At 36.4% G+C, this 12,620-nt stretch overlaps 1 protein-coding gene and 1 long non-coding RNA gene across 2 annotated transcripts; both read right to left on the bottom strand.

Annotated features, from left to right (window-relative positions):
- Positions 1 to 6,612: 6,612 nt before the first annotated feature.
- Positions 6,613 to 8,471, bottom strand: LOC132057418 (uncharacterized). Its single transcript, XR_009415144.1, has 2 exons — positions 8,383 to 8,471; positions 6,613 to 7,683 (listed from the first exon to the last, which is right to left on the bottom strand). It is a non-coding gene; the product is annotated as an uncharacterized LOC132057418 (long non-coding RNA).
- Positions 8,472 to 9,308: 837 nt separating this feature from the next.
- Positions 9,309 to 12,363, bottom strand: LOC132057404 (B3 domain-containing protein REM5-like). Its single transcript, XM_059450001.1, has 2 exons — positions 12,161 to 12,363; positions 9,309 to 9,981 (listed from the first exon to the last, which is right to left on the bottom strand). Exons 1-2 carry the CDS (start codon positions 12,224 to 12,226, stop codon positions 9,685 to 9,687), a joined length of 363 nt encoding a protein of 120 aa, XP_059305984.1. The 5' UTR covers positions 12,227 to 12,363; the 3' UTR covers positions 9,309 to 9,684.
- Positions 12,364 to 12,620: the final 257 nt, after the last annotated feature.

Here is a 12,620-nt window from a genome sequence, read left to right as displayed (position 1 = left end):
AGAGTGTATGTCACTCTCCCATATGAGAGTGGGCATCAGCGTTTAAGGGGTAAAATATTACGATTTTAAATAGTTTAAGGGGGTGATAGGACCAAACATTAGGTAAGGTGTGTCGTAGCAAAAACGCTACTAGGTGAGGGGGGTAATGATGTCTTATCCCATTCTTGAATGTAAAATTATTGCATATCAACTGAACCTGTCAAGTTGAACAGTTATACAGTTAGAGAGTAGATCCAAATCCAATATATAGTTGTAAGCAAGTATACTATTTTGCTATGTAGTATGAGAGACAATGTACACTTTGAGTTGTTTGTTCTGAGAAGTGAGCAACTTCAGTTTTAGATTTGGTACAAGAATGCGAGACTTGCCAGATATATTGCATATGACTGAATAACTATAGTTGAACTTATAAGTATTTCTTCCCATCTCAATTTATATGATACCATTTGACCGAGATCAAATTAATTTAAATGCAGAAATATAACATTTTTTTTAAACTGACAAAAAAATAAAATATTGCACATAAATCGAAATAGAAAGAATGTTATTATTTTGTATTTACATGTTATCCCTTAAATACAAACCCCCTTTTAAATAGCAAGCAGTAACCTGAAATTGAACTTGTACAAATGGAAAACAGTAATATTACCTTCTGCTGAGCAAACCACGTCAAACGAAAGGAAGTAGTGTAGTAGATTTTCATGGAGACGAAAAGAAGAACCAACTAATAACATGGTATATAGCATTGTGTTGTTGTTGGGAATAAAATAGACCCGCAAAAATAATATTCACGGTATTAGTGATAAACGCGGAACACTAAGTTATGGTTAAATCAGCAAGAATAAAAAATGCAGCAATAATGACACCAAGATTTTACGTGGAAACCCTTCTGAATAAGGGAAAAATCACGGCCAAGAAGGGAGGGATATCACTATAGTACAATTTTTACCTTGTAGTAACGAGTATAAATACTCCTAAGACCACTACACCCACAAAAAGAAAAAACACTCTTTTGATTTTCCCACCTTACTACAATATCACTCACGCTCTATTTTTCTTGTGAGACTATTTTCTTACACAGTCTATGGTATACCTCACTTTGCTCTCACTCAGATATATTGTCTGAGATTTTTGGTGTATGTAGAATGAACCACAAGCTGCCTATTTATAGGAATGAATTGTTCCTCCTTATATCATCAATGACATCACTTTATGCAAAAGTCTTCGCTTGCGATCCGAATATATCTTTGGCCAATCAACCAAATCTGCACACCATTGAAAATCTCATACCAAAGGAAGATAAACAACTTCCTGTAAATGGGGCTGGACCCCACAAATCTCCCCCTCCAGATCCATTCACATGAAGGAGGCATCTCCGTCTTCTCAGATAGAGTTAATGCCGACAAGTTCTTTGCACAATTCGAACTTGTCTCTGGGAATCACCTTGGTAAACATATCTGCAGGATTTTCACTCGTGTGAATCTTCTTGACCTGGAACAATTCGTTCTCTACCTGATCACGAATCCAATGATATCTGACGTCGATGTGCTTTGTTCTCGCATGGTACATGGAGTTCTTGCTCAAGTCTATTGCACTCTGACTGTCACAATAGACAACATACTCCATTTGCTGCAATCCAAGTTCTTGAAGGAATCTCTTGAGCCATATCATCTCTTTGCCAGCTTCAGTAGCCGCAATATACTCCGCCGATTTGTGAACGGTGCGACACCTTCGCAACTTCGATCGCCATGATATAGCCCCCCCCGAAAAAAGTAAACGGATATCCGGTAGTGGATTTTATTTATCAAGGTCTGCCATATCGGAGAGTCTCTTCAAAATGGATTTGATCCTCCAAAACACAAGCATTCATCCGAGCTTCCTCTTAGATACCGAGTATCCACTTCATGACTTCCCAATGCTCTTTCCCCGGATTTTCGAGAAATCGCTAACAATACCGACCGCATGAGCAATATCCGGTCGAGTGCATACCATTGCATACATCAAACTTCCGACGGCGGAGGAATAAGGAATCTTGGCCATTCTCTCTTTTCCTCCGTTGTTGTAGGACACATTTCTTTGCTCGGTCTCGGATGACCGGGAGAGAGTGTGCTAACCCACTTAGCACTCTTCATACCGTAAGCGCTCCGGTACACGTTCTATGTACTTTTTTTGCACAAATAAAGCTTCTTTTCATCTCTCGAACGAGTAATTCTCATGCCCAAAATCTCGCTTGCATGACCCAAGTCTTTCATTGCAAAAGACTTACTGTCGTTTCTTCAACTCGTCAATCCCGGAAGCATTCTTGCCTACAATCAACATATCATCCACATATAGCGAGTAGGATGATAAAGTCATCATGAGAAAATCTTTGTACAAACACGGTGATCGAAGAAGTCTTCGTAGCCTTGCTCCCCATATGACCGTACTCAAACTTCTTGTACCAGCACAATCCGGGAGCTTGCTTCAATCCATATAGACTCTTCTTAAGTTTGCATACAAAATTTTCTTTACCTTTTTCCTTGAAGCCCTCAAAGTTGTTCCATATAAATCTCCTCTTCTAAATCACCATGAAGAAAAGCGATGCTTCACATCCATATCCGCTCAATCTCCAAATCAAGACTAGCAGTCAAATCAAGAACTGTCCGAATGGAGGACATTTTCATGACAGGAGAAAATATTTCGTCAAAGTCAATACCTTTCCTTTGACCAAATCCCTTAACAACCAAGCTGTGTTCTTCGGCTTTAACTTTGAACACCCATTTGTTCTTCAAAGCTCTCATGCCTTTAGGCAATTTCACCAACTCATAAGTATGGTTCTCATGCAGAGATTTCATCTCATCTTGCATGGCTTCGATCCATTGATCCTTGTGCTCATCTTCCATGGCCTCCTCATAACATTCAGGTTCTCCCCCGTTGAGTAATACATACTCATTAGGTGAATAACGGAAGAAGGAACATCTTTGTCTAGTAGACCTTAAGTGGAATATCCGAGTCATCCACGACTTAAGCGAGTAGAGCATCTACCTCATCAATACATAACATCATTTTCATCATCAACATCCGATCCGGAACATGATTCCGGGCATCACCATCGTCATCCGACCCCACCAACTTCATCAACATTTGTATGAGGGACTTGATCAAGATTAACTAAACCTTCAGAACTTGAAGATTTTATCTTCTCCGTTTTGTTAATATCTTCAATGGTTTGATCCTCTACGAAGATAACATCACGACTTCTCACGACCTTCTTCTCAATTGGATCATATAGCCTGTAACCAAACTCATCAAGGCCATAACCAATGAAGATGCCGCCTTGTCTTGGCTTAATTTTGACCTCTCATCTTTAGGCACATGTACAAAAGCTTTGCAACCAAACACTTTCAAGTGGTCATAGGAAACATCCTTGCCATACCAAACTCGTTTGGAACATCACTTTGCAAAGCAACCGCAGGGGATAGATTAATAACATGTGCGGCGGTCAACAATGCCTCACCCCAAAAGGAATTCGCAACTTTGCTTCAGAAAGCAAACATCTAACTCTTTCCATCAAGGTCCTGTTCATCCTCTCTGCTAAACCATTAAGCTGAGGAGTCTTAGGAGGAGTCTTCTGGTGTTTGATACCCTCGTTGCTTGCAGTATTCGTCAAACGGTCCACAATATTCACCACCGTTATCGGTCCAGACGAATACACTTGACCTTCTTTCCGCTTCTCTTTCAACCGAGGGCTCGAAATCGCTTAAAGACACCCAACACTTGGTCTTTAGTCTTTAAGACGTAGACCCAAAGTTTCCTTGAGCAATCATCAATAAAGGTAGCGAAGTAAAGTGCACCACCCAAAGTCCTTGTCTTCATTGGACCACAAAACCAACGCACCAACTCAAGCAACTTCGTCTTTCTTCAAGGAGGATGAGACTTGAAAGAAACTCTATTTTGTTTTCCACCAACCAGCGGTGCTCACACTTTTCTAATTTAGCACTTTCGAAATTTGACAATAATTTCTTTTTGGCTAGAACATTTAGTCCTTTCTCACTAATATGGCTAAGCCTCTTATGCCAAAACGTTGAAGAGCTATTGCTCTCAATCGCATTCACCATATCAACACGAGGAGAGGCCGTAGTCCAAGATAGACCACGACGTTTTTCGCCACGAGCCACAATCATGGAACCTTTAGTAAGCTTCCACTTTCCAAGCACCATTCAATGACCGACATATCCCTCATCATCCAAAACACCAACGGAGATCAAGTGCAAACGAACATCGGTGCATGCTTTACATTGTTTAAAACTAGTTTAGTTCCAATACTAGTTTTCAAACAAATCGTTCCAACACCACCCACCCTAGATACGGCCTCATTACCCATGCTCAAAGTTCCAAAGTCACCCGGAGTATAGGATGAGAAAAATTCCTTCCGTGATGTCACATGAGATGCGGCACCACATCGTCCACAACCCTTGACTTGACTCATCACAAGCAATATTTATCGCATCCGCATCAAGGATAGTAACAAGATCTTTTGTGAGTGACGGGACAATGCAACACGAATGCCATCTTCTTTCTTTTCCTCCTTATCTCTATTCTCCTTTTTCAAAATCCGGCAGAACTTCTTTGTGTGCCCTTTTTTCCCGCAATGATAGCACTCAATATCTTTAAGTCTGCTTTTGGATTTGCTTCTATGATGTTCTCTATTTTGAGAACCACGATTCTTGCCTCTCCCCCTAGTGTCAGTCACCAAGACATCGACGAGGAGGAACCTTGAGATTTTCTTCTCATCTCTTCATTTAAAAGATCGCTCTTGGCAAGATCCATAGAGATCACACCATTCGGAGCAGAATTAGATAATGAAGTTCTAATAATTTCCCAAGAATCTGGTAGGGAACCAAGTAGAAACAGGCCTTGAATTTCTTCATCAAAATTAATGCCCATAGCGGATAACTGGTTCATGATCCCCTGAAAAATATTCAGATGATTTGTCATTGCGGAACCATCGTGATATTTTAAACCCAGCATTTGCTTTATCAAAAACATCTTGTTGTTACCAGTTTTCCGAGCATACAAACTTTCAAGATGCTCCCATAGGTCCGCGTACGTGTCTCCCGTAAATATGGTTCAACACATTATCGTCAACCCAACCGTCTAATAAAGCCGCAAACTTGCCGATGCAACAAATTCCACTCTTCATCTGATTTATTATCTATTTGCAAAGACAGGTTCATGAAAATTCTTGACATAGAGCAAATCTTCCATTTTGCCCTTCCAAATGGCATAATTTACGCCACTCAAAGTAATCATTCTACTAGTGTTGGCTTCCATCGTTTATCACAAATACAAATACTATTTTATTCGAAGACCAAAGTAATTCTTTTCTGATGTGGAAGTTCGCATCATGGCTGCAACCACAGAGCATACTCAGACAGAACCTTGGCTCTGATACCACTTGTTGGGAATAAAATAGACCCGCAAAAATAATATTCACGGTATTAGTGATAAACGCGGAACACTAACTTATGGTTAAATTAGCAAGAATAAAATGCAGCAATAATGACACCAAGATTTTACGTGGAAACCCTTCTGAATAAAGGGAAAACCACGCCAAGAGGAGCAAAATTCGATATCACTATAGCAAGGAATTTTACATCGTGTAGTAACGAGTATAAATACTCCTAAGACCACTACACCCACAAAAGAAAAACACTCTTTTGATTTTTCCCACCTTACTACAATATCACTCACACTCTATTTTTCTTCTGTATCTATTTTCTTACACAGCCTATGGTATACCTCACTTTGCTCTCACTCGGATATATTGTCCGAGATTTTTGTGTATGTAGAATGAACCACAAGTCGCCTATTTATAGGAATGAATTGTTCCTCCTTATATCATCAATGACATCACTTTATGCAAAAGTCTTCACTTGCGGTCGAATATATCTTTGGCCAATCAACCAAATCTGCACACCATTGAAAATCTCATACCAAAGGAAGATAAACAACTTCCTGTAAATGGGGCTGGACCCCACAGTTGTGTCTTTTTATAAGATGAAAAAGGAATATGAAAGGCTATACTGAGTTAACCGGATGCTGAAATATGAAAAGATTATTTGCACAAGAATGTACCACAATAGTTATTGCAGATGAAACAGGTTTCTCGATTCAATCCAGCGGAAATTATTCAATTAATAGAAGACATATTTAAGGGTAAAATGGTCAGTCACTTTTTAATGGGTATTTTCGTAATCTAACTTTAACATTAGGTGCTTCCCACTTTTAGTATAATATGATTCTGAGCAACATAGCTAATGAGTGGTTGGGTGGATCACTTCTATCAACAACTAGATAGTTGCTCTCCGCTATGTGTATCCACTCGATTCTTTCAAACATATCAAAGTTACTGAAAACAAATGATTAGGAATTTTGGCAACATCTTGAATATATAAAACAAAAGGTGAACCTATTTCTTAAGCACCGACATGAATCATCTGCATTGTATTTTCTGGTTTAACTAATCGCTCAAATATAAGATTTTTCTCCATACTAGTATACGTACCCGCGCGATGCGCGGTTAATAGTTAAGAAAAGTAATCACGGTATAATTAGTTGTAATTGAAATAGGATAAGAGAAAATAACATTAAGTCCTTCAAATTGGTACCGTTTAAAATCTTAGCTCACTTGGAACAAATGAATGCACTTAAAATATGCGCCGCTAAACACACGTCAAATCTATCATTCAAATGGTACTATTATAAATGTATGCATTCTTATACAGGAAACAATGCCGCACCAAATGTGGTGTGGATATAAGTCACATAGATCCAATAGCATAAGTCGCATATCCAGCCTGCTCCTGTACTTACATGCCTCTTAATAGTAATGGTGATAAAGGATAGAAGCATAAATATCTCTCTGCATAATATCAAACCTGTCATAAAAAAAAAATTCAAAAATGACTGGGACAAACATGTAGTAACAATGGAGGCAATAAGTCGTAAGTGAATCATGTTAGATTTGTCTGATGAAAACCTTTAAATTGGCCGTTGACTCTCCATAAAATCCTTGTTCAATGACTGCGTCAAATTCATTAGATAGCAAAATAGAAAGATTTATGGTAGAAACAACACTAAAGCAATTTAATATAAATTTTACATGTCTCCACCTTCGATTATGGCCATTACTGAGTAGACAACCTCATGATATTGTAGAAAATTACCTACTCAAGATATAATACAGATTCTTAAAAAAATAAAGATGGTACAATACCATTTAAACCATGCTATCTAAACATTAACTTAACAGAACTGCTGACCAAACTGAGTAAACAAAGTAAAGCAATCATCCACGACGCTTTCAAAAAAAGAGAAAAAAAAAAAAACAAAGATAGACTGATCATGTAGATTATCTGGGAGTTCAGACACATACTGAAGATAAACTTTTGGACATAAATGTCACGCTCCAAAGCTAGCCACTAATGAAATAATTACTCATTTGGACATAAACGTCACTTGAGCTGAGATGTTTCTAATCAGGTAGAACTTAAAGCCACTAACCAAATCTTATCTTTTAATCCGAACAATCAATTATTTATTAGCCGGAGGAAGTTACTAACGGACAAAGCACAACGGTTGTGCTCTTTTCTCATTCCCGCTTTGCTATGGCCACAAGTAATCTGGCCATTAGAGCATTCTCTGCAATGGAGAAGCAAATCAAGAAGCTTTTTTTCACCAATGTTGAAAATGCAATGATGCAAAGCTATCTACATCGAAAATCATAACAACTTTGGGCATTTTTGTGATGTATCGACTGTCGTTGAAGTGATTTTTCTATGTGCATACTTTGGTATCTTCATGTCCTTCCCATCAACTTTAAGTTGAACTTGTCAGGGCAAATTTTTAGAAGTGTTGTCCTTTATCTTAACAATATAGCTGCAGGTTTATAAACTGTTTTATGGCAGTCGTAATGAATTTTTCCCTGTTGAAATAATTCATCTAGGGAGAAACATCAACTTCATGTAGGGCCAATATATTTCCACCACGATTTTGTATAAAACTGAACAATGTAGCTAGACTCAATTGTGTTGCACTTGGATTACGATAAGAAGCTTGAAACAATATGTTAGTTCACCATCAAGATCGCATATTCATTTTGAAAAGAGGCAGATTAATCCTTTGAGTGATTCTGAAGAATTAAGACTAATATTTTGGTGCAACTAAAAGATGATTTTGTGCTTGCATTAAAAATCATTCATGCAAACAGATTTATGTTGAATTTTAAATACTCATAGAAATCGCACCAGTTACTACACTAAACGACACATACACATACATTCCGTTTTTTCATAATTAAAAACATAGTGTTAGAGATTAGTATAAAAGTCGAACACTAACCTTTAAGTCTTGCAGAACCACTTAAGTGAGAAATGATTTTCTGGTCTCTACCAAGCCGGAACTTACCAAAGTCCCACCACACGAGACTAAATGGCCATGACCTTTGCTCGTCTCTTATCGTTATCGTACATCTCCGGTTGTTGAGACCGTTTAGCCAAGCAAATGGCCTTGGAACACACTGAGAAAGTTTATAACCAGTTTCACATAAACAGTACCATGTATGCTTCACACTTCTGAATTCTTTTTCTCATAACGAAATGAGTTCATCTACTTTTCCTTTTTTTTTTTTTTTTTTTTTTTTTTTTTTTTTTTGGAGTATTACAAATGGAAGTAGAATTTAGTTTGATAACTTACCAGAAAACCCTTTGAAAGGTAATAGGATTTCATGGTACAAATAAAATGAGAGTGACTAAGATGCAAGCCCTTAGCAGCTTCGACATCGGAAACAGACTTGCGTGATGACACGGTGTTGGGATTTGGTTTTTCTATTAATTACATGCAAAAAAGTCATGTAAGAGATGTGAAATTGGATGCGTCATTGTTGATACTCAGAAGGTCGCTCAACTAATAGAAATTGTGCAAGAAAGTCGCTTTACTTTATCTTATAATAGAAAAGTCACTTTGTTTTCTTTTTAAATAAAAAGTCATTCACTACATCCAGGTGAGGGTTCCAGCCACTTAGCTGACTGCAATATTTTACCGTTGCCAAAATAAATAAAAAAACATTAAGAACTACCCACGATCCGATCGACTGACTCGATCCATTTACCACTGATATTGGGTAAAATAAAAAGGAGGTCTTCTGTTATATACTCTACTCGTTCTAGTGGTACCGACAAACTACCAGATGTCCAACTGTTGAAGAGTGAAAAAGTCCCACATCGGTGGTTAATAAGATAGGTGGCCTCCTTATATGGACTTGGACAATCCTCCCCTCATGAGCTAGCTTTTGAGGTTGACTTAAGCCCAAGATTCATTTCTTTACACCTACCACCCTAGCATTCAATGATTCCGAATTTAACGGGAAACCTCAAAAAATGACCTTATTAGCTCTGTTCTGGTATCAGATATTTGGTTAGAACTTCACTCTATTCACCATTATCCTTGTTATTTAGATTTATCTTGTCACAACCCCTTCCTTTTGTGCAATAAATCATTAGTTCGAGTACGAGCTATGAAATTTACCCGAAATTGTGCATGACTTGATCTTGGGATTTGGTTTATCTGTTGCATTATTTATTTAGGCATACAAACATGTCAAGAAATAAGATATCATAAAAGTAGAAATCAAATATGTCAACCCTAAAGAACTTCACCTTCCAAATCAAATTTCTTGGCAGTCTCTTCTTCATGCAGATATTTTGTGTCACAATGAGTTGAATAAAAGATGGAAACCTCAAATATCATGTCTCTTTCATGTTTAAACACTAAAATATCTCCCAATTGCAAATCATGTTGTTCTACAAAATCTTTCCAATTACCCTCTTCGAATCGACCGCCTTTCACTTTCACCAACCATTTTTTATCAGCCCTTCTCAGTATTGCATGTTCATACTGATCATATCCCTTCAGATAATTCAAAAACCTATAGGAATTTTTCTGCAATACATCATATAATCAGAGTAGCTAATGAGTAATGACTATTAATATTCTGCTTAATGATAGAAAATAGGCACATATACGCAGCGGAAGCAAGCAACCAAGATCATATTCTCACATGTAAACAAGACAAACATAATAAAAACGAGATTGTAACACTAACCTCTTGAAGCTGTTGCACAAATCTTCAATAGCGTCCGTACTCTCCAGGTCTACGATCTTCTACTGTGTATCCTGAACTTCTCTTGAACGAAATACTTGAGTGGCAAGTATTGCGGCTAAAGAATGAATAATACTTAGGGTTGAATGGCTTTCTTTATATACACACGTTTTTAGGGTAAACCCTAGCCAAAACGTGTAGCCCTTTCCTAACCCACCAAGGATATTATTTTTCTTTTATTTTCCTTGTTCTAGAATATTCAAGCACAGCAGGGACCACAGATTTAATAACGAGGCTTCCTATTGTGGTATTAATTCGGAATATGAATGAATTAATCCTACCACAATAAATTACAATTTATTCCACTAGAAAACTGTAATTGCACTCCTCTGTTTAATTCGAAATCATTCATTAAAAAAAAACTTATTTAGCTCCCCATGTTAAGATTACAGACACCAATCAAATAAATTAAATTACTGACAATTTAATTCATCGACTAATTTAATCCTTTATACTTCCGCTTAACTTATTTCATGTGATGGATACAAAATCCACCTGCAGAGTTTTCACATGAAAACTTATAAGCATCCATAAAGGGGTATCATCAATCTCAAGGTCGAGACCGGATTCTATCAACTAATTGTTATTTCACAAATGCACTTTGCCATTATCCAATTTACCAGGAATACATTAACTCGCAGTTGAGTCGTACCTTTTAATAAATCAAAATAATGAATGAAGCACATTGAACAATCATATCAAGATTAAGAGTATAAGAACATTTAATGAGCTAGAGAGGTAGTTTTATATATTCAGCACAAAAACACTTATCTCTACTTGGTCCGTCCAATACACACAAAAATGTACTAGCATAAGAAGTTGGAACATAACCATTCCCATAATCAAGATAGATTATATTTTAATCTTATGCTACAATCATCAAGATACTTTGCCCAAGCTTTCATCTTTGATTGTGAACATTAACTTTATAACTTATAAGAACCGACAATTTAATCTTCCGCGCATGAGCTAAAACTCCATACACTAAATCGTCTACTATATAAGTAAAGGACACACATATGAACAAATGATCTATTTAAATTAAGACTTTATTGAATTGAATAAATAAATAAACAATTGTTCCAAAAGAAATAAAACATAATACTATAATCAAACCGCATGGTTAATAGTATATCCTAACACTTAGAACCTAAATTATTTCTACCTAGTGGCGGATGGAGCATACATTTGACAATTTAATTGAACCGTTATCTTTTACATGGGATATACACGAAAATTTTTACTAAAATATCCACAAATATCATATTCTGAACTCGTAATTGTAAAAATGCAATGAATTCAGTAGTAAAAACTAAGGGTTGAACCAATTAGGTTTAAATCCTTAATCAAACTCTGTTTCTTAAAATGGATCAGTTTTAGGAACATTCATCTAGTTGATGGTTTCTTTTTGAAGATAATATCCAAGAACACACACAAGTGTCATTTTTTCTTGAGTTACTACCTAAACTATTAGGTGTTTATCAAAATACACCTGAATTATTTGTGTTTCCTGACTATTATCATCAACTATTTATCAAAATACATCTCGACTAATTATACTTCAGATGTGTTTTTGACCATCATCTCTTAAATTTTTTTTAATTTTCCAATTAATTTCTTTAATTATCCGCGTGGAGTGTCATTTGTAATCATTTTTAACAAAACAAAAAAAACCATCAGATACTAGTCAATGTATGATAATTAGTTGATGATGATTCAGGCAGTAAACTCACAAAAAAATGATATTTGAGCTGTGTTTTTGATTTTTCGACTTTTTTTTTCTGTGATCTTCACCCTCCGTTACCTTTTTACACGCGCGCGGCATAACTATCACGTCACCCAAAGGGTAAAAAAGAACCGATGGTGTAAAAAATTAAAATACTATTGGTGTATATAACTATAAGTTAAACTCAATAGTAATAAATATACGGAAGATGGCATATTCAAAAAATTACTCACGAATCCATGCTTGAAGCCTGGCAAAATGGGCTTGAAAAAATGAGGTTTCTTAGGAGGAACTTTCATGGCGGACAAAAAATGAGTGCTACTGTTAGTATTGAAATAAGTAGTACTAGTAGTTTGGCTTGTGCTTGATATAACTGAAGCTTTTGGTAATTGAAAATCTAATGCTAAATTCTAAATTGCGACTATTCATCTTTCTAATACTCGAGTCTTGATATTAAGGGGTCGTTTGGTTCAAAGACAAGTTAAATGCGGGTTAGTAATGCAGAGATTAGTAATGTAGGAATTAGTAATATATGGATGGGTGTTTCGTTCGTTGCACTAAAATTTGACACAAAAAATACCATTTGACTATTTATTTATTTTAAAATTAAAGAATAATTTCTTATAATTATACCCTTGAATGCTTGACCTTTATAGATTTCTTGGAACAAAACAAGATGAGTTTTGTCATTTT

Source organism: Lycium ferocissimum, chromosome 1 (assembly GCF_029784015.1).
Source record: "Lycium ferocissimum isolate CSIRO_LF1 chromosome 1, AGI_CSIRO_Lferr_CH_V1, whole genome shotgun sequence".
Lineage (NCBI taxonomy): Eukaryota > Viridiplantae > Streptophyta > Magnoliopsida > Solanales > Solanaceae > Lycium > Lycium ferocissimum.
The sequence above is the reverse complement of the archived record's forward strand: the minus strand, read 5'-3'. Positions and strand labels throughout refer to the sequence as shown.